Raw genomic sequence first — 27,929 nt, forward strand, 5'->3', positions numbered from 1 at the left:
TTAGCATCTTATAAAATTTTCGAAAGAAATATTGGTTTTAATAAAATGCAACGCGGTTTGTGTTACTTTCATGCGAATTTCTATCCGAACGTGATGGCTAATAAATGCGGCAGCGAGTACTAAATCATTGCTCGGAAGAGTGCGTGTCTTATTAAATGCAGCTAACGTGCACAAATATATGTATATACCGATAAGAAATTTATTTTATTGACTCGTTTAAAACTATTATGATAAATTTGACCGCGACCATCTGGAAATTTGCACCGCTGCACTTAAATTTCTTCCGCTTTGGAATATCATTATCTTAAAATTATTCCAATGTTACGTAGCACATAGTTAACAAACATTAACTGTTGATGACTCATGTTAATTAATGAATTGCTATATAAAAAAAGAATAGTCAGTATAATTATTATTACAGTAACGTTTCTTACAATTCATCCAAGTTGCTCAGAATTTACGGGCTCAGGATTGATAAGGCAACATGAGCGACATGTCGTATTTCTACTTACAATTTAAATTTTTAAGGTAACTCTTATTTCTACCATGTTTATGCTAAATGCGCAAAGTAAAAAAACGTAATCTTATCCTTTCCTTGAAAACTTATTCTTGCACAATTTTAACTTGCTGCAAGAGTTTTCAAAAAAAAAAAAAAAAAACTTAATATTATAACATAATATTTAAATTGTTTTTGGAATGTCTTCATCATGTATGTTACATGATTTCTGGTAAAAAAAAAAAAAAAAAAAAAAAAACAAATATTTCTGAGTATTCAGATAAATATTCAATTATTACTGCGGAAAGTTTTTTTTTTAGAATAACATATCACGATCGCGTTTCGAAAAGAAGACACCTGTACGGTAATCAGGGTTAAAAATCCGGTAGGCCTTAATTTAAAGACCCAAAAACGGACGCCTCTCCCCTTCACCGCCTGGCACGTAGTAGAAGCGACCTCGGAACAGGAGGGGGGAGGGGGGGGTCCCAGGTGGGATGGCACGGCGAATGTGGAGTAGAATCGCGGCATTACGTGCCACCGAGTAACGGAGCGCGGACGCGGAATAGAACGTATCGCGTGTCGCGTCTCCGTGTTTCGCGTCTCCACGCGACTCTCCGAGGCTCTCCGAAACGACGGAAGAAAAGCGACAGTCGCGTGTCGACCAGCGGACAGGTCGGTGCAGATCGAGCGAGCGGATGCCTCCCGCCCCTCGACACCTTCCCACGACGACGGGCTCTCAGCCACGCTCCGCCTTCGCCGGAGTTCGCCGGAGGACCGATGACTGAAAAGATCCGCGGGGACGGTCGCCGCACACGCGTTTCGACACCCGGAAGCCGTACGAATCTCCGACCCGGTGCCGCCGTCGCCTCGAGCGAAATCGCATCGTCGGTCACGATGTCGTAAAGTTGCTCGAGTGTTGCGCGCGCGCGCGTGCGCGCATGCTGAAGGAGACCGATCGACTCGCCGATTGAGGATGTTGACCTGGTAGCGGGTGTTGATCGACAGGAAAATCGCTCGCTTGCGGGAGATCGACGACTAACGTTTCTCAGCCAGCTGTTGGCGAACGTTAAAATTCGATCGATAAACATTTCTCTCGGTCGTCGCCGCCGCCGCCGCCGCCGCCGCCGCCGCCGTCGTCGTCGTCGTCATTGTCATTCAACAGTGATTCAGTGAATGGACTTTATGAGTGACCGTTGTCGAGGCACGGCAGCATCCACCGGAAGACACGAGTGTCCGATGACGACAGATCGATCTCCGATGGATCGCACGTGACCGCGATCTCGTGGGATATCGTCCGATCGCCGCCAAGAGGAAGATCCCGTAGGAAAGGCCCGATTTCCCGAAAGGAGCGGCAAGATGCTGAAGGAGAGCATGTGGCGGCAAAGGAGAGTGCCCGTTCCCAAGAGGTAAGGAGGCTATCTCGAGACACGATTAACGGCGGCGTTAAAGCCGCCTAATTACGCCTGCGCGATTAACATCTTGTACGATACCATCGATATTTATATGCGCGTAGAACATGAGAGTGCACGAAGGGATACCGTATCTCGCCGACGCGAGACGTAGCCTCTCTAACGAATCAAGGTATTTAACCGTTAAGCATGCTGTGACTCAATCTTAACCAACGATCTTCCACCTTCTCCACCAGATAAAATTCTTCCCGTGAACTTGTCCCTTTTTTCATAAAGGTCAATTTTAAAAATTACACCGTTACGAGTAAAAGTTTTTAAAAATAAATTAAATAATAAATAAATGAATTAAATAAATTAAAAAAGTAAGAATTTTTCTAATCTTTTAAGAAAAGTATAAATTTTAACAATATAGCTTTTTCGGTTTTATATATATATATATATATAAAACACATTTGAAAACTTCATATTTGATAGATTTTCAAAGAAATATTATGTCTTTATTATATATTTTTTTAATTATTCTTTAAAATATCAATCTTTTCTCAAAGGATAATATATCAATCTTTTCTCTTCAATAAAAAAAAGAAAATGAGATAGAGAAGAAAGTAGAAATAGAATATAAATTTTAGATAACAATTGTATGTGATTTTGATTTTTTTCACAAAAAGATATGCAAATTTCGAATATGCGATGGCTATGTAATTTATGCACACATCATTTTTCACGGATTGCATATAAAATTAAAAAAATAAGCATACTAGATATAAGCTATAGAAAGTAAACTAATCTTATGAATCGGATCTATAATGAATTTTTCACGTTCTTCATTTCCTGTACACTATATAAAATATAATTACAGTATTAGTATTATTAGTTATTCACCCAATTTAGACACATTAGCCTTAATTATATCTAGTACAATGAGTATAGAATATTTCATTATCATAATATAATTTTAGCGTATGTTTTTAATTGACGCTATTGTCTCTAATATTAGACACTAATTTGCATATATTCACATGGAACGTACGGCTTATATAAAGCAATTTTAGTTTCACATCTTTCTTATAGTATTATATTTAAAAAAATATCATTTAAAAGAATTTTATTTTTTAAATCTAAAAAATCGATAGCTCTCTAATTGCACTACCAATAATGGATCACTTGTAATAACTCATATATATCACAGAAAATACGAGAAAGTTGGCAACGAGAAATATGTTATTTTAGCATCCAGTTGTAGTTTTATTAGTCATACGTAAAACGCACGTCCGAGACATTCGATGGAAGATACCAGTAGGCTTTACGTAAGGTTTCCTGTTTCGCCTCATGAATATGTCATTACATTTTGAATGAGGTATAAATTTAACGATGAAAAGAAAAAAAAAAAGAGAATATCGTATCGCGCTGAAGCGTCACGTCGCCGCGATCAGAATCGAGGTGACGAGTTTAAAGGTCTCGCAACCAGGGGAACTCTCGTGGTAAGCTAGACAAAATCGATTCATCATGGCAGAATAATGCAAACCGCACGAGAGAAAATCGTGAGTGGTCGATTCCTCTCGGGTGCTCCATGTCTTATGCAAATAAACGTGAGTGGTTTGTCGGCCTGCGATTTCTTTCTACGCGATTGGCCCCCCCAAGTGCGCGTAAAGTCATAAGTCACGAGCAAAGTCGATGGTCTACATAGTGGAACGCTATGTATATTGTAGAACGCGGTAAATAGGACTCCTTTGATGGATCTACGCATATTTCATTTGAATTTTTATTAACGATTGCATTCTTACCTCGCTTACCTCGTATGAAATATGTACGAGCGTCATTTTCAAGGAAATTCGTCACATGAATATATTTTACCTTTTATAAATAAACCCGGACAAATTATCTCTTATATTTTTTTCAATTTTTGTTATAAAAATTTTTATTTAAAGCAGCTGATAAAAGTATGATTGTTTTAAATTATCGAAAGATCGGTATACATTCAGTAAAATATAGTATCGTAAATTTTGCGATCTATATTAGAAATTATCGCGCGATAAACACCGTTGTTTCGCGTCTCTCTCTCATTTATCCTCTTATGTTAATACAGTTGATAATTACGAATTCTGCGAATGATGAATGATGGACTGTCGTATATGACGTTTGCAAGAATGCAGGTCCATTTGTCTCGTTTCTATCATCGGCTCGTCCCGCCGATGATGAATTCTGCTGCCCGAGAGTGAGAAAACCGCGCGCGTAAATTCGCGATAATGAATCTCCGGCGTCTATAAATAAAAGTTACAGGGCCTGTTGCGTAAATGAGGCAACGAGCAAATGTCGAGAAACGAACGAGGAAATGTCATTGCGATAAAATGGAGTAAGGGTTTCTGGGGAGGAAGGGGACGGAGAGGGGGAGGGGGAGGGGGAGGGGGAGAGGGGGGAGGGGATTCAACCCCTCCCGCGAGCAGACAGAACCATTATCATTATCGGGCACTTCTCTCGCCACGCGGAATCCCCTCGTCTGCTCGCACTTCCGACTTCTTCGTGACGAGATATCAAGCATTCGCCGCGAAACGCACTTGAGCGGGCACGGCGCGCAATTAACAGTGACTACGATAATGCGCGTTAAGTGGTCATGTAGAAGATTGCCCACCATTCGAGTATGTATTTCCATTATGAAGAAACAACCTCTCTCCGGTATCAACAGATAGACGGATAGCCGGTTGTATGTCAAGCATAAAATCTGATTTAATAAAAAGCATGCATAATGTCAGAGGGCACGTCCGCTTAAGTGTATAAAAAAATCGTGAATTAACATGGGTCGGACGTACGCGTACGCGTATAATTTCTTGCCTGTTAACTCCTTTGGATATACTATATATATACGCGCAGATGCGTTTTTTTTTTTTCAGCTTATTGAGAGAGGAGAGTACTGCGTTACGAAAGATATCACAGTTGATCGGGACATCCGGTACATATTTAGCAACAAAAGCAGCAACGAGGAAACTCGTCCAACTGGATTGAGCTAACGTGCTTCGTTTAAATTAAAAATTTAATTGAAAACGCAGATATAAATGGAACGATCTCTGCTTCGGCGTGTGTGTTTAGCTGTTCCTGCGTCATTAAATACGATAATACGATGAAGGCAAGGAATTAGTAACCGAGTATTTTTCAAATGTTGAAAAATAATCTGCCGCAAATCGAACAGACCGTACGTAGGAGAACTTGCAAAGTATACTTCGCGGAGCTTTATTGGAATACGACTTCGGCCTCACCGGCTGCAATAATTTATCATATACGCGCGCTCGTTAAAGTCAATTGTGGTCGTTGTATTGCAACGAGCAGCATTGTCGGCGGTGCATCGACCGCGATCAAAAGTTGCATCGCAATTTCAGCGCGAATCTTTCTGCGTTGCCTCGCGGCTTTGTTGCGTCTGCCAACGTTACCACGATCCATTACGAAAGATTAAAACAAAACGCAGGATCATCCCTCTCCCATAATCGTAAACATTTTCCATTGGCGTATCGGAATGTAAGATCGAGCCTGAGAAAAAACACGCTTTTGAGATATTTAATGAAACTAACAGCACAATCGAAAGAAATTTGCGCGCCTTTCAACTGCGAGAGGCTGAATATTTCTCAAACCATTTTATTTCCTCTTTCCTGTTTCTCACGGATGCTACAGTAATAATTTAAAAAAGTAACAATTGTTCTCCGCAGTCATATTTATAAATAGCCTAATGCGATATAGCGTAATAAAAATTAACACAATGTAACGAAATTCTGATATAGACAAACGTTGAAAGAAAGATTTCTCTCTCTCTCTCTCTCTCTCTCTCTTTTTCTTTTTTTTTTTTTTTTTTTACCGAAACGCTTCTCTAAAATCAGTAGACTATCGTGGCAATTTTTATCGCTTGTCTGCGATTGCAATTTACAATTTTATAAATTAGACCGCGATATCAGACCGCGATCTGACCCGTAGATCTCTTTAGCCGACAACGCGCGCTCGCGCGATGGAATAGAAATTCCTAACGCCTGCACATTCTTGTTATCGGGTCTCTCGATGGCACATTTCACGCATCGAATACCTACACGCGACGTTCCCATCGCGCGGGACAATTGGATTTTCAGATACGCATTCGCCGCATTATGTACACGAGACTTATGTACACGGTGCCCCTACATACCCCGTTACGGGGAAGGGAGAGAGGGGGGGAGGGGGTATATATAAACGCGTTCCTAAGAGCTTACGGTTCCCTTCTCTCCGCGTGTCGTTGACACTGCGTCCGCCAGAACGATACCGTTCGTTTCTCGCTTTTCCCTCAAGTAGAGATCTCCTTACGTTTCTCCGATAAGCCCGGAAGAGCCGTGATGGAATACCGTGAGGGAACGTCCTTGTATATCCTCGAGGAAACTAGCGGCATCGGCGCGACGGATTACGATGAAGAATACGATGATTTCAGCGTACATATAAATTGCTGGAAACAAATTATAAATAATTTGAGAAATTATAGACATATTCTCGTAGACTCACACGTGAAAAATCTTGCACTTATAATATAAATAACCTCTCATTTTTTTTTTGTTTCTCGGAAGAAAACGCTAGAAATATTTTATAAAATGTTATAGAAAACGTTTAACGTTATAGAAATTTAGTTTTAAAATCCTAAATATTTCAATTTGTATTATTCTATATGTATATATAATTTAAAAATATGAATAATCTAAGACAAGTATTGCTCCATGTGTTTTGTTTATTTTACGTTAGTTACGTTAGTTTATTGCACACTTGATAATTCTATAGAAAAAAATTAATAAAAGAAAAATTCGAAAATTAGTAAAATAACTTAATGAAATTAATAAAAAATTATATTTTAATTTATTCCTCTCTTCCTTCCGTAAAAATGTCTCATTTACTAAATTACAATCTACCTTGTCAGACCGTTGTCACTACCGTGAGTACGGTGTCTACCATTGTATTTTAATGCCGAAACGAAAATCTCCGCGTTGCATTTGTTCGGAAGAATTTCGGAGCTTCTCCCACGTACTTGGTATCTCGATGGCTGATGTCTGGGAAGCTGCGATCTCCTAATGAGACGTTAGTAGACCGTAAAGCCATAGGCTCTTCTTTTGGCCTCAATTCAAATAATGCATCATTTAAACCTCGAGAACTGATATCAAAATATCGATGAATACATTGAATATATATAATATAGTAGTCATGGAAAAATTAAATGAATTTTGCAAATTTTGGAAACGTAATTAAACTGCAAATATATAACTGTGTATATATCATTTCAAAGAAACCACATTTATTACATTATTCGAGGAAAGTTCTAGGTTTCCATTAAGCGTTTAAATTAAAAGTCGACAATCATTTAAAATGGACATTAAATCGTGTAAAGGAAAAATCTCGTGGGAACATAAAGTAAGAACATAAAGTAAGAGATATAATGAGACAACATGGTTAAGTCACGCATAAAATCTCTAAATTTCTAAGAAATTGAAAAAGATGTAGATAAATATGGCGTGAACATATAAAATCATCAAAACGTATAAGTATGTAATTAAATATAAATTACATAATTCAGTTCTTATTTCAAAAAAGATTTTTACATGCGATAATAACCTTTAGAAATTAGGATTACTCCGACATTAACTTTTTTAGCCAAAAATTACAAATATTTATATTTTCCGGAAAATTATTCATTTTCACGCGCTAATGACAAAATTAAACAACCATTCAATGACAGTGCAATCATCTTTCAAACTGTGGTCATTCGTGAAATAGAATCATAATGAAAAACATGAGAACGTTAACAGTAAACGTGTAATTTAAAATGCAATTTGAAAAATCAATGTAGAATTATATCAAATTATTTCACATAAAGTATGCGAAATTTATACAAAGTAATATAAAAGAAGATCCTTTATGTGCTTTCTCCTTCTCCGTCTTTCTCTCTCCTATAATTACATTCCTCAGTAATCAATTTACAGTTTACTGTAACGTAAAGTGTAATTTTCGCAGGTGTAATTTTCAGAAGTGAAACAATTTTTGCGTAATATCTTGCGTATGTATCTTATTGTGTGTAATAAAAATTGTCGACAACTAGCTATTTTCCATGCCAAATAAATTGCACGTACTCGAAATAAGGATTGGATCGTCCGATGTAGCCGCGGTGTATATAGGCAGTTACAGCACGTCTGCATCAAATTACAGAATCGGCGCCGTGTATGTAGGACAATTGCACGGAGCACAAGTCGTGCAAGATCAACAAGCGATAACCGCACTCGGATTGAAGATTAGACAGCGACAGCGTTGGAAGAAACGCGGGACAATTAACACGGATTTCATTCCGGCACGGCTCTCTTTAATAGGTGGCTCCCGATGTGATTCCACCGGGTTAATCGCTGACGAACGACGCGAGGAACCACGCGAGGAAAATCAATTATTTCTTCCCGTTCGTGCTTTGCACTTTGCTGGGTTACCAGCGTGAGCTGGACAATAAAGGCGCCTCACAATTTACTATGCCGTCGCATCGCGCAACACAATCTTGGAAACTCTTCTAATCGTGGAAGGAATCGATTACAATGGTCTCGCGTGCGCCGCCTGTATCGCGTTAATGCAACGTTTATTGCATTATTTATGATACACCGTATACGAGTAACGACTGCTATCACGCGGCGATGATTCGCGATGCCGTTGCCGTTGCCCGTCTTGTGTATTACACAGCTCGTTAAATCGGAGGGCTCGAGGGCAATGATGTATTAAGAAAAGCCATAAGCTAAGATATCGCATAGCAGTACTTCTCCTCCGTAGTTCCTTTTTTTTCTCTCTCTCTTACATTTTGTAATTAATTACTAACGCTTTTTATCCCACGATTCCACGGAATCCGTAAGGGGATCCTATATTTCCCAAAGATTGACCTGTTATTGGAATATTCTTCTTTTTCGCACTGTGCGAACTGTGAAAAGTGACAATTCTCTCCTGACTTTTTTTTCACAGTTTAACGACGTATCGAACGTTTCTATTTCGTCATATTTATATACGAATATATGCATGTATTTGCGCTATGGGACGCACCTGTTGCGCCGACCCCCCGCGAAATTGAAGCGACCGTCGAGCATCTTCACGGTCGACGGGCATTCTCCGAGAACCAGGTCATACGGAGAAACATCATCTCCCAGACGGGACGACCAATTACGAGATGGATGGCTTCGCCGTGCCCTGATTCCCCTCACTACCAACCCAGATGACGATCGGCTCGTAATATTTAACTTGCGAAAGGGCTTCTTCTTGCAATTTCGTTCCGCCACCATCGCCACAAATTAAACTTTTCGTTGTTTACGAAGAATAGACATTATACCGTTCATCATAATAATAACATGAAACAACATTCGGCAAGCTGAGAACAAATTGCGAAACGATAAAAAGTCACGTATATGATGTAATTATTGAATAATTGAATAATTATTTTGTAAAGATATCGATTAATTCGTGTTTGTTTACAGGACGATCGAGTTGGTCGCTTTAGTAGCGATATCCAGTACGCTATTTCTCTTTCTACACACGAGGGATTTACATTCGCGTCTGAAAAAGATGGAAGTGCGCCTTCAACCGGGAGAAGACGATGTGCTCTCGGCGAATCAACTCTCGTCAGGTAACGTACTGTAATACGCGTACTATCATAAAGTATTGAAACAAATAGCGCGATGTCAAATAGTAAAATCCTTTCTCTCTGTCTCCTTGTAGAAATAAGAAATAGAATGACAGAAGTGTTTGCAAGGAGAACTAAAAGATAAAATATAAATATAAAAATGAATGGAAAGATGTAACGTACCAAAAGAATGAATTATATGGTTATGCATATCCACTACATGCTCTAAAAAAAATATTATAATTAATTATCTTATTCGAGCTGTTAAGCAATAAACAAATTAACCGTAACGTAAATAAATAATCAAAAACAAAACGTAATATTGCAAAAGAAGTTAGTTTATTTCAAAAGTGACGACAAGATCACTCGAGATCACCGTTAGAAATGTTAATTGGAAAGAACTAATTATCTATTTAATTATACAAACGTTGCCGTAATGGTTGCCGTGAGTTTCTCGTCGTCTGAAAATGGACTACATCGGAATTGCATTCGTGTCGGCCAGCGCGCCATAATAGACACGTTTATACATGCGCTTTTACATTACGCTCATACATATTACTCCCCAGAGGGTGCTGTTGACTTCCCGGTTGAGGAAGGTCAAGGTGTGAGAGAGTGAACGGGGATAAGATACTCAAAGTGAGTTAAAGATGTTCATGCGTCTCATACACATACGTCTATTCAGTTGTCAGTTGGACATTTCTCATAGTTCACATCTTTAAATTCCTTTCAAACCTTTTAGGACAAGGTACCAGGCTACTTTATCTTTTTTTTATTATTTATTTATTATTTTACTAAACGATTTGGATATCGTTACATTTGAAAAAGAAATATCTTTCGTTAGCGTACCGATGAGAAGATTCAAATCACAAAAGAAGAAATATTTTCTTATATATACATTTGTATTTTTTAAGGAAATCAAACGACAGATTTTTCCAAGCAAACTATTCTCGTTACCGATCTTTGTCTTTTCAAGCGCGATATATACCCATGTACGGACATTAAGAGAGCAAGATCTCTATCGCTTCAATACCATACTACATCCATTTCGCGGGATTCGCAACGGTAGCACGAGGCTTCGTTCGCTGGCAATCGCGAGCTAATTATTCGTGCACGTTCCACCGTTCGCTTTACGCACGTAGTAATCCGCGTCTTTGCCGCGTCGTATTATTTATTGCGTTACGGCTTGCAATTATGTCCAGCACCGCTTTATTATTTAAAATGGTGTAGCTATACTGTCTCGCTAAGCGAACGTGAATCGTGCTCGTTCGAGATCGAGAGTGCAAAAGATTATATTTCTGGTACTCGATTTCTTGAAAATGTGACGACTATTTATATATGTGTGTGTGTGTGTGTGTGTGTGTGTGTGTGTGTGTGTGTGTGTGTGTGTGTGTGTGTGTGTGTGTGTGTGTGTGTGTATATCAACGTATCTATTCTACAAGAAAAGTACAATTCTGTACACTTTATTATATTTATTATATATTTATTTACCGATTTTTATCCATGATCTTTTAATTTATATTCAATCTATATTTTTAATTTTTAATCGAATTAAAGAAAAGTGAAAAAAAACAGAAAAATTTTTTTAAATTATAAATTATAAATAAATTTTTAAATTGTTCAAAGTCTATGTTGAGAGAATGATTTTAATTTTACCAACGAAAATTTTATGTGTATGAACAATACTTTTGATATCGCATAAAATTATAAATAGAATGCTTGTGAATGCTCCCGCAAAGTCGTGCGAAACGGCCTTTACTTTCAATGGCGCCCCTGCAACGAGTTAAAAATGTTATTCGTAGTCTACATGGCAATCTTCACAGAAATTCGTCTCTCTTTAGAACACAATGATTAACAATGCATTATGAACGTAGTTCGCAATTATTATAATAGTTACTCGTATCACTTTCTACGAGAAATTTCACAATTGAAAGAGTAAACATTGGCCTCTCGTTTTTGTTAAGCGAAAGTCAGAAAAGTACGTTCAAACAAACACATATATTTATTTGCATTTGCAATCAAAAGAAACAACTTTATTTCCATGACGCAGAGACTAAAAAGATCATTCGTGACCGAGACATGATCGTGAAAAATCCAACATGCTAACCACGTTCAAAATAGAAATTTCCCTGAAATAAATTGCGATGGCCATCATAAGCACCAACAAATATACAAATATATTTATATAGAGAGTAAAAATATTTTTTGCCTATGTGACTTATTTAAAATTGTCATAATTTTATATATATATAAAAATCAATCGATTTATAGTTCTCGATAAAATATCTAAAAATAAAGTTTCAAATGGCATTTTCTTTCAAACCAACGTATAAAAAGTATTTTGTTCTATAAAACCTATCGAGTTAATTCTGATCATTATAAATTGACTGTATTGACTACCGAGTAGCACAGAACACGTGAGATCCATGTGATACTCTTACAAGCCGTTCACCAGCCAGGAGGAAGGAGCGACCGGGTGCACGTGAAAGATAAAGGATGCTTCCCGGAGGCGGAATCGAGTAGTCGAGAGTGGCCGCATCAAAGGGAGGTGAAAGGAAAAATGCCGGTGAGCGTGAGCGAAAATAAATCAGACGCGTAGTAACGCTCACGCCGTTAAAAGGAGAAATGGATTAATCGCTCGCGGCGATATAAATAGCGATGTGAATGGAAATGAAAGTTCAATCGCTCGTGTACATATATATATATATATATATATATATATATATATATATATTAGTTCGCGAGGAGTTTATATCGAGGAAGATAACGTTCGATTCGCGGTCAGGATGAAAGGGTAAAAAGACGATGATACGACAAAAAGACGAGATCATTTGACGCACGAAGTGCAATTGCCCTATGCTTTGAAAAAAAAGTCGTTACGCTACGACATGCTCAATCCGCGAGAAATGACGCTTTTTGCTAATAGCGACAACAATATCGTAGTGAGAAATTTTCTTACTCGGGACTTAGTCGGGTAAGGATGTACGGAATACGATTGAACGAAGGCGCATTAGCTTATAGAATCTCGACGCCATTGTCAAACCACCACGGTCGGCACCACACCCGGCGTGGCGAATAGGAAGAAATAATGATTCACTGAGATACTTGACGAGATGGCATGAAAATGGATTAACGAGCTGCCTTCCACTTCTTCGCGAGGATACGTTCGCACCTTCGTGGTGCACCCCGGTTCGATGTTATCGTGGCTCGCAACAGCTCGTAATACGTCCGCGAGGAATCCCGCGCGCGATGTCCGGTCCCTTCGCGCGCGAGATCGAGATCGAGAATGATCTATGGATCATTCGCGGAAACAACTTCGGTGATTCGGTAAAAATTTGAAACTACGACACGATCATGAATAATCTTTGTACATATATATGGTTCGCTTCCTCTCTTATATATTTTTATACGCTTCGTAATCTTTGAATTAAAAAAATGCAGGAAAATATGTACTAGGGAATTTAGGGGAATAAGGAATTTAAAATAATGTTAACAATCAAAAAATAATTTTTTTTTAAAAAGTTACAAAAAGAGTTACGTCACAAAAAAATATATATATTCTTCTTATCGAGTCACCATCAAGATTCTTTTCATATTTCGATATCTATTAATTCTTAATAGTTCACATGGTTCTTCATATGGTAATCGTAATGTTAATTGTAATGAAGTAATAAATGTTATAAATATATTTTCAACAATTAAAATAACTGTTACTTCCTTCCTTATTCGCCATTTTAAAATAGGATTTTGCGAGTATATCTCGTAGCCTACTTTCTCGTTCATGTTCTAACTTAATCACCCCGACGATTCAGCGCAGGATAAACTTGTGCGAGAGGACAAAAAGTTCACATTGAGCATAAGTATGTGCAAATTATATTAATGCGGTTGATAATTTACATTCAATCTCGTTGGTCGTATTTACCCCAGCAACCAGCCAGATGTAAAATGACAATGCGCATGGGTGAAAGTGAAATACTTTTTGTATATACACGGTATGAAGTATGTGTATTTGCTGAAAGCAAAGTAGCTCACGACTTCTTCGGGGGCTGTTGTTATAGTGAAAGTAACACTCTATCGATAAGCAAAAGTGACGTGTCAGAATCGATTAGGTCTGATCGAATGTTCACGTGACAATAAAGTAATACACTTGGAAAACATATATGTCGTTTATCTGTACATCTCTTAATTATCCAAATAATCAATCAAGTGTCAACCAATCAGTAGCGGTAATCAATATAAAATAATAAAGTAAAGTATAAGCAATTCCGATAAAAGTCTTCTTTAATTATAATGTTTTTAACTAATTTTAATAAAAGCTCAGGAGGCTGCAAATAACTTGAAAAATTAAAATAAATAAAAATTCTCTCAAAGTTTATTTTTTTCGACCTAAAAAAGATGGTAAAAACCTAACGCGCATTTTGTTTTGTGATGTAAAGATCTCGACGTAAAGAATGGGACAAAATCAGAACAGGAGGAAGTACTCTATAAGGTTACAGTAAATTAAACGCAATTTTGAGAATGACGCTCACCTTTGTTTATCATGTACTTTCTTTCTAACGGTTGTCATACAACGCCATTGTTCTGGCTGCAATTGGTTGGCTAATTTAAAATAGAATAGGAAATGATCTTTACTGTTGTGAAGAAAGGTGTTAGAATATACAATATAATTATATTGTCCACTTGAAGATTGTAGCATACGTCATTCAAATTAATCATGCATAATCATTCGAGCAAGAAAAGATTTTACAATTATTAAAATATCTCTATTTCTTCGGATAATTTCATTACATTATAATGAAAATTATAACATAACAAATTATTAAAGCAGAGGGCAAAATGAATGTTGTTCTCTCGTAAAAATCAGTTTGAAAAAAATTTGTAAATTTTTTTACTAATATCTAAATTTTAATACAATTAAAATAAATAATATTTTTTTTTTTAATTTTCGTAGAAGAAATATGTTAGAGATAACATACTTTTTATAGATGATCTTGATCAGAAATAATCATGTAAATGGTACAAATGATTTTATATCCTTGTACGGATCAGTAACGATATGTGATGGGTGAAACATCATTCGAAGGAGGCGATGCGAACAGTGTCCGTCTAACCCACTTCAAGTAATTTTCTTCTTGAAACGCATCAACGAGCTGGATCATTTTACGCGTATATAATATACGATCGTGCTAGAGATGTGCTATATACATATTTAAATTTTATAGACGCCTATGACTCTTCCGCGAAAGATCATAGGCGAAAAGCTGTAATTTCTCCTGTAGTTTAATCAGAATATTATGCTAGAAAAAGATGGAAGGATGAAATAAACGCCTCCGAGTAATCATAAAGTAAATTTAATATTTTATTAAATAGTACAACGTAGTTCGTTCTATATGTTAAGAACGCTAGAAAATTTTCGAGATAAGCTCGTTTTATTTTTTTTACTGGTTTAACTTTTATTCAAATTATCACAGCTTTTCCTGTTTTAATGTTGTGAGAAATGCGGTTTTTTTACAACCGCATTATGTTTATTATGTTATAACTACTGTAACTGCAGAGGATGGTTAAGTTAAATAACTCATCTCGTAAATACACGTAATACATATTTCAGATTACTCGCAATTTAATGGCTGCCATAGTATGTTCCACCTAATCATGTTACACGATAATAAGCCCATAAAAGGAAAAGAAAGCGGACGTTTCTATTTTACTGTATCATTAACACATGAAAATATGCTACAAAGGAGTGATTGTACAAACAAACGATTTTCTACCCATATGATCATCCAACATTATGGAAGTTCTATTTAACATACAGTTAACAATTTCGGTTTCACTTAATAGAATTGTTGATCATAGTGCGCTTTTACTAACAGTGTAATGTTAATCCTTGGCACAACGGTGTGATTTATCGTTCGATACAAGAATGACAGTATTTCGCTAGGCAATTTTTAAGAAGATTGATTCGATTGATTATCAGGCGACGATCAAATATACATACCTCTAACACTGATAAGTAAATTTAACTTTCTAAAGATGACTGTCAGGAGCTTATTAAATAAAGCTTATTTTGTGATAAATACTTTTACGTTCTAAAGATAGCATCATACCATAAAATTTAATAACAAGAAATAAAATATGAATTGAACTCTACTTTATGATTTCTCAGAAGCGTTACTATATCGTTATAAAATTCATTGCTCGTTATATATAAGTGAAAGTTGACTTTGATTGTTATTATATTTTCATTAATTAAACTACTACTAATAATTAAACGATAAGTTAAATATAATGTATACATTAAACAATTGAATTAAATTTGGTTATTTGTGAATAACTCATTTAAATAATTTAATTATCTATATTAAATTTTGTTGTACTTTTATCACAATATAATCAATAAATATAAATCAAGATAGTTTAATAAAAAGCTAAATTCCACAAGAAAATTAATAACGATACTAAAACATAAAAACTTCTCGTTTCTCGATTGATGGATATGAAGCATGCTAAATTGAGTTCGATGATGTGAAGCAAGCATTTTTTCGCCGTTAACATCTTCGCGAGTGCGGATCTCTTGGGTTTTCTTTGAAACTGAAGAAGAATTCATACTTTTTCGCGATCATCGTAAAACTCGTCGACGAGTCGTTTTTCCCAAGACTTTAGGCCGAGCCCTTTGTAGCTTTTACGGCTGGATCCATTACCGCGGAATCTTGTAAACGCTTCTCTTCGACCGCAGACGGTATGTCACGATCACAGTACCTCGTTATATACCTGGTACCCCGTAGACAACCTGGAAACGAGTTTTCTGCGACCAGAATAATTCCATATCGTACCGGAGAGAGAGAGAGGAAAGTTCTCCTATTGCATTCCCTTTTTGGAACTTTCCGTGCAAGGAAACTTCAACGCAAACTGATTATCTCTTGGAAAATTAAACTCGAACAGCTATAAAGTTTCAAGACATATATAAGAAAGTAGTCGTCATTATCAATAAATTACTGCTACCGACCATTTAATTACTAATGATAATGATGATGTTAGATATGTAATGCGAGAATTAAGGCCAATGTTCTTTCTTTGTTTGATGAAACATCGAATGTCACATCAGTGAAACTTTCCTTTTTAAAATCTCCTTACGAATCGAATTTTATTCTCAAAAATGTTGGATTTCTCTTTTATCGTAAATTACGCTTAAACATAAATTGCAGAAAGGATTTCGATCGAAGTGACTTTGAAGTCTTGATCTCGACCCACATTTTCCATTCTTACAACGCGCTCTTCGCGAAAGTAGTCAGGCGACTCTCTTTCGAATTTCTCGCACGAGGCACTCCTTTATATGCACGTCTTTCCTTGCAATATTGCGAAATGGCATCCAAAAATCCAAACAATTTCTCGCGATGTTGACTATTTGAATTGTCTCGTCGAAATTTTCAATGTTGTTCGAGAGAGCTTACCGTTTAACGGTGATAGCATATGATTAACGTTAGTTTGATTGTCTATTTAACACATATTATCTAAGAATGTACAATACACTTTCACTGATATGTTCATTCACTTTCAACAATCCCGTTTAAATTTATCATATATTTAGTTTAGTGCAATTAGGTCTAATTTAAAAAAAAAAAAATTCCAAAATTCCAAATTTAAGGCTCAGCCTAAACATTCTCGATATTTTATACCCTACTTAATCATAAATAATATCTGTGTGTGTAAAGTGATGCTATATGCGAAGAAGACAAGTCACGGTAACGTTCGTACGATATCCGTAATCTTTATTTTCTGAATCGTTGATTAAGGAAATTGCACAGTCGATCACTGTCACGGCCAATCAACCGTTTGCATTGCAATCTGCAACTATTCGTATGTATAAGTGCGTTCCCACGGCAGCCAAGCCCAATCGAGGACGAAATTACTTTTTGATTTTTTTTTTTTTTTTCGAATTCTCTCGAATTATCTCGCAGGTGTGCACTTACATACTATAGCACTTATATACCCACTGAATTTCCTCTGAACCTCGGTAAAGGAAAGGCGGAAATCTGACCGCACGTTAGCCCCACTTTTGACAAAGATGAAAGTTACCAGCCTCTTCTTCGAGGCGTCTCGAACAATTAGACTGCAAGATCGCCAAGATGCGACATCAAGTATCGCCTCGGAGTGTCGTCCCCTTTTTCTTTTCTGCCGATCTTCTCAAGCAGCTTTCTCAAACTCTGGATCAACGGGTTCCGTGACCAAAATGGGAGTAAAAGGTCGCCAGTCCGGTCCGGACGGCATACGTGGCATCTTCCGCACCGCCGACCCGTTCTGACCATTGGCATCCTTTCTTTTTTTCTCGCGATGCACACACAACATCTCGGCCACGAAGAAGAGAGCGTCTCGCCCGAGTTTTCTCGAGTCCAAGTACGGTTCCATCATTTTTAATACAGAGACCAGAAATACTGCAAGGATGAATAATTCAAGATTATGAGATACTCGATGGTAAATAAGAAAATAAGACTGATTCTCTTGCATTCTACGATCCAGTAAAAAGATAATATAGTATTGAAAAATAGTGAAAAAAACTTTATTTTCTTTTATCTTCATCATGAGAGAGAGAGAGAGAGAGAGAGAGAGAACAAAGGAAATATATAAAAATAATGTACAAATGCGTGATCACATAATATTAACATAATAAACAATTTACCATTGTCGATCATTATTTCTTAACAGAAATAATTAAATTAAATATTTTCTATGTATCTTCATTACTAGTAGAAACTTGTAATGAAGATACTTTACGGAAACTTTTAATAAATATTACCAAATTAATTAATTAGTTAACTAAAATTTTTTTTGTAATAGAAATAGATATTAAAAGAGAAATAGATTTTAAAATAGAAATAAATTATATATCTTAGATCGAACAAAAAATGCGCACATCGACACGCTATTTATATATTTATGTTCTGCACAGAGTCAAATTATCGTATCTTATCAATCACTTTTGATCTAATTTATCGACCTCCTATAGTTTTTCTTAAAAGTGATTGCTCCGTGGATTGCTCCTCGTGAACATCGATTTCTGAATTGACTTTAGTCACAGATTTTTAAAAGAGCTCGTCTTTGCTTTTCAACGTTCCACAAACGACACGCAAACGAAGTTTCTCGGGTTTTCTAGAAATTAGGTAGCGAGGCCGTCTCTATTTTTTCGCTACTACTAATATGTTCTAACTGTAAACGTATCATGTTGTTGTCCGAGATGTTAAAAGAAGCCATACGTATGACTAACGATAATTGAAGGGTATATAAAAATTATATGAAAATTTAATTATTACTGCTTGTCGTTTATAGAATGTGAAATTATTCCTTCACGCAATAAACACAGCGGTAAATTACAAGAAAATTAGGTTGTTCCACAGCATAGATATAAAATTAGAATGTGGAAAAAATAATGTAGCCATAAAACAGAGATAAACTACAATTTGTATCACTTTTTCGTGATTGCAATCTTTTTATTAGTTTGTAACATAGCGATTTTATTAAACAGATAAGAACAAAGAGTCCTAAATTCTGACAAACAGAAACAGTCGTGAAATGTGAACTAGTGGCAATTATTGAAATCTCGTTTGCATAACTGCATCCTTCGAGATTCCAAATTGTATAAATAATTGATCATTTTTTTTTTTTATATATTTATATACTATGATATGCAACATCCTTCTCGTTCCTCGATCTTTTTCTTGTTTTACGAAATAATAAAATAAAATTTCTCATCGGAGATAGATCAAGAGAGCATCGGCGGAAAAGATCGCCAACAGAACTTGTCACATCTTTCATCTTCGACTCTCTCCAAGAAAGTTTCGTAAGGAACGACCGTATCCATATGCAGGAGGCCCGGAACAACGCTGGTAGTTAACACTTTGTACAATAGAGCGCTACAGATAGAGCATAGAGAACCGAGAGAGAGAGAGAGAGAGAGAGAGAGAGAGAGAGAGAGAGAGCTATTCTCGGTCTAGCGGGCAAAGATCAACGATCGGGAGATGCAACGGGCGGTTTTTTGCGAGCACCGCCGACTACGTCTTAAGCAGTGAATGACGTGAATAAAGCCCCCTACGCCTACGCCGCGGCGCGGTGCCCGCGGCGAGCGTGCAGTTTCCGGACGCGGCGGTGTCTTGTCCGTCCGTTAAACTTGCATCTGTATCGGTCACGAGGAAGACTCGCCGTCGCCGATTAGCCGCTATATCCCCCGGCGTCGCGAACCGCGAGGCGCTCAGCCCGCTAAGGCTCAGCCCGCTTATGTGCGTGCGCGAGCACGATAATTATTGCCCATCGTAATTATACGTCCATCGAACAATTTTCAATTTGCGCGATGCATTGCAATCGACGAAGCTGCGAGTTACCGACAAAGGTAAGGAGAGAATTTTCACGCAGAAGCGCCGCGGGCTTGAATCGGTTGAGGGCTCGGGGGAGGGGGGGGGGGGAGAGGGGCTCGTATGTAATAACGAATGATATTTTCGGACACATTCCCGTTCTTCGATAAATTCATATCTTTAAGAATTCCCTGCAAAAAATCTCTGCGATTTATCCTGACACCTTCGTACGATAAAAATCGATATTACCTCGAAGATTCGCGATTCGAAGAAATGATGAGAGATATATATATATATATATATATATATATATATATATATATATATATACTTTGTATACGTTATTATCGGAAAAACCAAAGACTCAATTGTTAAACATAACAAGTTCTTTATCAGTTATTGTACAATATTGTCCGCGCAGTACGATATCGCGACATGATAATCATGATAACACAGATAACAAGCTAATACAAAATTAATTATGGCTATCGCGGTACGTACGACTATATGCGCCCACGACTCGAGCCGCGATTTTATCTGGAGCTTAGTTTTACAAGCGGGCGGAATACAATGCCAATAGAAACCGTTATTGCGCAGAGTTATCGTGAAGCAATCTTTGTGCATAACTCATCGGTATTGTGCGCGAGTCGCCGTGAGTTGCAGCTGCGGCGCGCGTCAATCGGAAGTCTGCGTCTGCAGAGGTGCGCTTGGTCCGTTTCAAGTGTACGATAAGCTCTCTCTCTCTCTCTCTCTCTCTCTCTCTCTCTCTCTCTCTCTCTCTCTCTCTCTCTCTCTCGCTCTTCGCCCGCCGGTGGTGCCAAGGAAGAGAGGGATTAAAAAGGAAACAGGGAGAAAGAGAGAAAAAGATATCATTGATAATCGAGTCCGTCGGCTTCCCTTGCGTGACGTCACACAAGAAATTACCTGCGCTCGCGGCTGCTATTGTCAGCCCGATCACGAGCTGATCGCATCTACCGCGCGATCGCGAGAGAAGCCGCTCTTGCAGGCTTATCTCTCCTACGGTCCCGAGTACCAACGCGGCTGCGTTTCCCGCACGAACGTTCCGCGCGTTCCGCGCGTCGAATGTGACTTCCGGTCAATGAGATGTTAATTTGTCATCTCCCTTCGATCGTCGGCGAAAGTATTGTCTAAGGTCTACGGAAAGAACGATCTCGATGATTGACATTTTTTTATATTTGAATGACGAAAGAAGATATTACTCGATATTTTCGAAGGAAAAAGCATACGGATGAATCTTACGCTTATGCTTCATATGATTTCAAACGTTTCACGCGAGTTAATCTATCCGCTCAATCGGGCGGGAAGAATCAGATTAGTCGCGTCGATCAGAGACAAAGTCATATGGAACGATCTGCCGGCTTCTGTATGGAACAAGATCTCATTTCCACCTGGCTGCGTCATGCTAGAGATATATATATATATATATATATAGAGAGAGAGAGAGAGAGAAACAGAAAGAGAGATGAAACAAAGTAGAAAGAGAAGAAGACACGCATCACTGGCGCGCGCGTCCGCTGCACCTTTTTCGGCCCCTCTCGTGTTAGTTTCCGGGCGCATGAGAGATGCTCTCGGGCGGGGAGCGGCAACTTTCTAGAAATGACCAACACAGTCGCCTATGGGGGACCTCGATTCCGGTCCCTTCACAGATCGTTGCTCTTGGCCGAGTTCCATCGCGACCTCTTAATCACCGCGATCGCCAATTTATCCACCGCGCGGAGTTCTCGTTACTCGCACCTCGCGCACAATCGCGCGGAATACGTCTGAGGGATCGTACGCGCCGTACGCGCTAACGAGAGAGTCGTATTTACTTTCGAGGCGTCTTAATGAATTCCGTGGAGCCGCGCCGGTGATCGATCACGTTTGTACGTGATAGCACGCCTCGTCGCCCGCTTCCTCGACCCCCGAGCCGACTCGCGGCTCCGTTTGTTCATAATTCGTTAATTGAATCGTTACCAGGAAACGTGGCGCAAATCATACACATTTGCATCCTGCGTCGCACAAATATCGACGTGACTCTCTGCGTAATCAGAGTGCTAATTACGCGTAACCAAAACTGCCCGCGTCGGGCAGCCGAGTTTGAACTTATCCGTCAACGTCGTCCGCGGCGTGTCCGCGAGCGAACAACAATCGCGCCGTGCGGGTTTCCTGGCTAAATAACTAACTCCGACGCATGTTCCGTATGCGCGTAACGGACCGCGCGGACTTTGTTACGGTATTTCCGGCGCAGCTCTCATACGTCGCAACGAATTCCGACCGTATGCACGCGTTGGGAAAAGGACGATAGAGATCTACACGCGCGTCATGTCAGGGAACCACCGACATTCATGGAATACATCATCAGAGATACATGTGCGAGTCCGCCGTAAGTACGAGAATAACGTCCTGAGAAAATGTCCAAGAAACCAACCATTATCACATGCTTTGACGTCTTGCGGAGAAAAAAATAATTAATTATTTAAATATGGCTATATTTACCGAATGAATCACATGGTGTAACATAAGTTAAATAAAACATGTAATATAAGTATAATACATAATATATTAAGTAAATTGCAGCGTGTCACGTTTATTTCTCTTGAAAAATTCTCACTCTCGTTTGGAAATTTTTTTGGAAGTCTATTCTACATGAATGCTCTAAAGTGAAGTGATGCGTAGTTCCATAGAAGATACCATCGTTATGTATGCAATTTCCCACACGACCGTGACAGTAGACGTAGGAATCTCGACATTTGCTGACTTGCGCGACAGGGTCATCTATCAAACGTTAAACGAAATTTATCTTCTTTCGCCGGTGATTTTTCCGAATGACACGACACAAATCCATCGTGGTTTTCGCCGCGATAGGAGAGAAAAAAATTGCGGTAGACGGTCAGCGTAGTTGAAAACAAAGCGAAGTCGGCCGTCGTCTTTTGCAACAAAATAACTTCTAATATCTTATAATCAACGATTTTATTCTTGTTAACCTTGTTGCGTTTAACCACAATTGAAAATTGTTATCTGTTTTCAGACGGTATTCAGACCGATGCTGAGCCAAACGGTATCGTCCATTATTCAAATGTGCAACGTATTCTCGTGGGAAAGGTAATTAGCGCATTTATCATTTCATACAGCGAGCGATTACTTATCGTATCGTTATTAGTATCTATGTAATAATGGAACATATGCATGGAAGAGAATCTTACCGTAGAATTATCAGTAAATAATTATTTGCTCCAATAAGTAACTATTTCGTTTTAATTAAAAACACAGCCGTAGCATTATATTCTCGCATAATATTTCGCTCGTTATCTCAATATTGTTATCTCTTGTCAAGCTATCAAGATTGAGAGCGACATTATCGTGTATCACTACGAGGTCTTCATAAAAATTCGTTCTTTATATGTGTGCGTTCTTTATATATGATGCATTCCTTTAAACCGGTAAATCGTTTGACCCGCTTGCATTGCGCGTTGTTCGTTCCTCCGTATCGGAATAACATCGAGCTAGAATAAGGAAAGAGGAGCAAGGAGGTCAAGATAGCATTGGCGAAAAATTCGTGTTGAAAAAAAGAATCAACGATCTTCACAAATTTTACTCTCTTTACTCGGACGCAAGAGTCGTAACAAACAATATTCTAAAACGCGCGCTTTCATCGATCTCTCCCCGGTGCAAGAAGATCAACGAGCAGTTAGCAAATGACAGCGAGTTTCTAAGAGAAAAAACGTAAAGTCCTCTACGTTTTTTTTTTTTCGTACTCTCGTTTCTTCCTCGCGTTAAAACGCGAAGTGATACCCGTTCCAGTTTTGCTCATACATATGTATAAGTGCAGGCGCTAAGCTTCTGCGATGATACGCGTCGCGTGGCGCGGTGCAACGCGCCGGTCGGGTAAATGACACTCCATGCGGAGTGCGTTAAATCGCAAAGGGGAAAAAAAGAAAAAAAGAAACGGCCGATCGATGTAAAATATACACGGCCGATGGGTGATAAAAATATACACGGAAGATGTGATGCGAGAGCGCGAGAGAACGGGCCGCTTATTACCGCGCCGCTGGGTATCGCAATTTCGCGACGCGGGGCAGCTGCCTCGTACTTGCACTTGCGCTCACAGCAAAGTCTTATGCCTTCGTTCGCCTTATGCCGAGGAATGACTTGCTAATAACACGAATCGTTATCTAACGAGAGGGAATCGGAGGGAACGTTCCGCGCGGAACAATATGTTCTCTCTTTCGCGGAGAAGCGGACAGCCCGCCGATAATGACAGATGAGCGCCGAAAATGAGCGGGTAAAGTCGCCCGTAAATTGTACCCCGCGTCCGCAACATTCTCCGCATCCGGATTCCCTCCTTGCTCCTGCGATGCGCACAAATGTTTCACGTCTACTTGATTATTCCGACATTCTTAACTTCCAACATTATTGAGCTGACCGGGAAGAGATGTAAAAGAAGACGTAGAAAAGTTTCGCACGCGCGCTCACGTATGAGCTTAAAATTATGAAAGAACTAAATTGATGGTGAAGCTTATTGATTCAGATCGCACACGCACACACGCACACACACGCACACACACACATATCCGGTGATTTGATTAACATGCCGCTTCGATTTCTTTTAGTACGAGGAGCAGGAAGCGCTCGACATCGACGCCCTCAACAATACGAGGAGGGCCGATCGGGAGGTCCTGTTTTTCAATCGCGTGCCGAAAGTCGGCTCGCAGACTTTTATGGAGCTGTTGAGGAGGCTATCGATAAGGAATGCGTTTTCGTTCAACAGGGACCGCGTGCAGCGAGTCGAGACCATACGTCTCGCGCCGATCGAGCAGGTACGACGACCCCGAGCGAGGAAACCCAATCAATTATCATCAATCGCGCGATGGCAGCCGCTCGCGTAGTAATTACCAGTTTAATTTACAATCCCGTCGCCGCTGAGCCCTACAAGGTGATGTAAAAGTACGGCGATATCGATCGATCAAATGATCTAAGCGCTAATGCTTCCCCATCTCTTCCGTACTTCCTTGTTTTTTGTTTTAATCAGGTTTCTCAATTTGATTGATAAAATTATGGGGAGAAAGAAAGAACGGGCAGAGATATTATTGCATAAAGGTTAGAGTAAAAAAAAAAAAAAAATACAAAATACAACGAAAATAAGAAGAATATATTTATCATTAACAACGTTTAGAAAGAATAGAATTTGTGTCGATTTAAAGCGACATTGACCCCTTTCGAAAAACTTCGTTTTATGGGAATCGTTTATAGGATTTATGGCGGACAAACAATAACAAAAATAACAAAGAACAAATAATAAAAATAATAAAGAAAGGTTGATCACTTGTTGCAATATACCTTTCGAAAACTCTACAGGTTGTGCAGATTGTATATAATTTTCGTTTAATTCTTCTTTATGCTTTTAGTTGCATCTCGCTAGGATGGTCAGCAGTTATTCGGAGCCATCTGTTTACGTGAAGCACGTCTGCTTTACTAACTTTACAGAGTGAGTGCCGCGAGAATTAACCTTGGCAATTTAAATGATTACCACCGCCATTTTCTACTTTCTTGTCTCTTCTTCGTCAGATTCCACCTACCGGAGCCGATTTATATCAACATAGTCCGCGATCCCGTGGAAAGGGTCATATCTTGGTATTATTACGTAAGAGCACCATGGTACTATGTGGAGAGGAAGCAGATCTTCCCGGATCTACCGTTGCCCGATCCCAATTGGCTCAAAAAGGACTTCGAGTCGTGCGTACTTAAGGGCGATCGAGAGTGCAGATATTTGCAGGGAGAGATCCACGAGGGCATCGGCGATCACCGCAGGCAAACGCTCTTCTTCTGCGGCCACAGCGAAAAATGCACGTAAGAATGTTTGCTCGCAACGTATCGGAAAATTCCTTTCACAAATACGAAACTTGATAATATAACAACAATTTATAATAAATGTTAAATAAAAAAAAAAAAAGATAGCAATAATACACAGGTATGCTATACAATGTGTAAGTAATCTAGCTTTGATTTTAAAAGAGAGAAAAAATGAATAATAACTTAATTTATTCAAATGAGATTACACGACAATGAGATTATACGACATTTAAACATACTTCTTTCTCGAAAGTCCTTTTAATACCGTTGGTGCCCTGGAGCGAGCCAAGTTAGCGGTAGAAAAACACTACGCGGTAGTTGGCGTCTTGGAGGATATAAATACAACTCTCACAGTACTGGAAAACTACATACCACGATTTTTCCAGGGAGCTACTGACGTTTACTATGGTAAATACCATTGATTAAAATTAATTCTTAAATTTAATTTAAATTTAATCTTAAATTACATTACATCCATAGATTATGATCAAATTATCCTTATGTTGTCTTAATAATAATGTTTTTCAACTTTTCTAGATCAAGTAAATTCATTTATGAGGATCAATCGAAACTTCTTTAAACCGCCAGTCAGCGAGGAAGTGAAGAATTTGGTGCGAAACAACTTTACTCGCGAAGTCGAATTCTACCAATTCTGCAAACAACGACTTTATAGACAATACAGAGCTCTTAAATTACGATCGAATATTCCGTAGTTCGCAATTTTTTAAAAAAAAAAAAAAAAAAAATATCTTCTATCTTTTATTGTATGAGTGCACTTATTAAAATGTGTCACAAATATTACGAAAAAAATGCATTTCAATGCAATTACGTTTATTATAGGATTAGTGATTTGATAAAAACGACTTGCAACAGAATAATGCTTATTTTTGATAATAACAATCTATAAAAATTTTATCATTAAATATGGAGTGATATAAAAGAGAGAAAATTAATTATGTTTTATAATATATAATTAGATAGATATAATATATAATTAGAAGAATTAATAATGGTCTTAGGACTAATATCAAATTAACAGATTATGCTCTATTTGTTTAATCATCACAATATTATTAAAATTAAAGTTGTTAAGCATTACTTGCCGAAATCAAAAGCTTGAACTTTTTTTTATTAAAAATTCGATTACAATTAACTATTTCACGAGTCAAAAACAAAGAAGAAAATATGTATTTAAATCACAAACAATTCAGTGATCTAATTTGGAACAAGATTTAAAGAAAGTTCAGCTTTGTACCTGAGAAAACAAAACCTTATGACGTTATCAATTGTTGACTGTAATCACTACTATTCCATGACATCAAAGATAGAGAGAATGATTAGTTCTTCTCGTGACAACTGTGATGACTTACTTCCATTTAAGAGAACTTTGACCTACAATGAAAAAAATAGAATTTTATTATATTGTCAAATTTTGAATACAATTGACCGTCTCTCTTGACATAAAAGATAAAGAAAATAATTTAGAAGTCGTGTGATGATCTAAATTTGACGCATTTAGAAGAGCCTTACGATGTGCGTAATGAAAGAATTTTAATTAAAGTAATTATTAAAGGAAAAAAATATTATTTGCATTTGGATTTAGCGAAATGTCTGTGGAGCTTTGAGTTCCGAGAAAGAAAGATCTATCATTTTATATAAAGCTTACTATACATATATGACGTGGATGCATCGCGCAATCCAGAAATAGAGACACTTTGAGTAAGTGCCGAATGGTTTGCGAGCAGACGTCATGTCACTATTTTTTTAACAGACGTCTGTAGGAGTTATATGCAAGTTCCAGGCACATTTATCACTGTAGGGATATTTCGTGGTAATCAATAGCATTTGCGATGATTTCTCTCGCCAGCGACGTACGAACGACGCAAAGACTGATAAACCACGATATTCTTTTATCGCGGAATATTTACGATCGCAGAGAGAAATGTACAAGAGTAACAATTAGAGAATATCGCTTTCTAAGAGAAAAAACACATTTGTACTTTCATCGATTACTTACGATTATTTGGAATAAAACGCTGCCATTTAAAAAGGAACGGTGACTTTTTCTTTCCTCTTATAAAATTATCTTACCTTTTAATTATTCGTTAATATATCTCCCGTCGAGTTTATATTGAATAATACGCTATTCTTAATTGACAGATATTTAATGTATAAATATTAATAAAAGTTAACCTTGACCT

The 27,929-nt window shown here is 38.0% G+C and overlaps 1 protein-coding gene across 1 annotated transcript; it reads left to right on the forward strand.

Annotated features, from left to right (window-relative positions):
- The first annotated feature begins 1,014 nt into the window (after nt 1-1,014).
- pip (heparan sulfate 2-O-sulfotransferase pipe) lies at nt 1,015-27,782 on the forward strand. The gene is made up of 8 exons (XM_011643924.3): nt 1,015-1,902; nt 9,393-9,541; nt 22,907-22,980; nt 24,489-24,695; nt 25,284-25,363; nt 25,444-25,725; nt 25,982-26,136; nt 26,266-27,782. The coding sequence occupies exons 1-8, from the start codon at nt 1,853-1,855 to the stop codon at nt 26,439-26,441; spliced, it is 1,173 nt and encodes a 390-aa protein (XP_011642226.1). The 5' UTR covers nt 1,015-1,852; the 3' UTR covers nt 26,442-27,782.
- Nucleotides 27,783-27,929: the final 147 nt, after the last annotated feature.

This window comes from Pogonomyrmex barbatus, unplaced genomic scaffold, assembly GCF_055798465.1.
Source record: "Pogonomyrmex barbatus isolate J1 unplaced genomic scaffold, ASM5579846v1 scaffold2, whole genome shotgun sequence".
Lineage (NCBI taxonomy): Eukaryota > Metazoa > Arthropoda > Insecta > Hymenoptera > Formicidae > Pogonomyrmex > Pogonomyrmex barbatus.

What these genes read in the sequence shown, in the direction of transcription:
- pip (XM_011643924.3), top strand. Translation starts at nt 1,853, where the DNA reads ATGCTGAAGGAGAGCATGTGGCGGCAAAGGAGAGTGCCCGTTCCCAAG. An exon ending in GTCTCGCGCCGATCGAGCAG is followed by an intron (nt 24,696 to 25,283) that starts GTACGACGACCC and finishes TTATGCTTTTAG; the next exon opens with TTGCATCTCGCTAGGATGGT. An exon ending in TGCTTTACTAACTTTACAGA is followed by an intron (nt 25,364 to 25,443) that starts GTGAGTGCCGCG and finishes CTTCTTCGTCAG; the next exon opens with ATTCCACCTACCGGAGCCGA.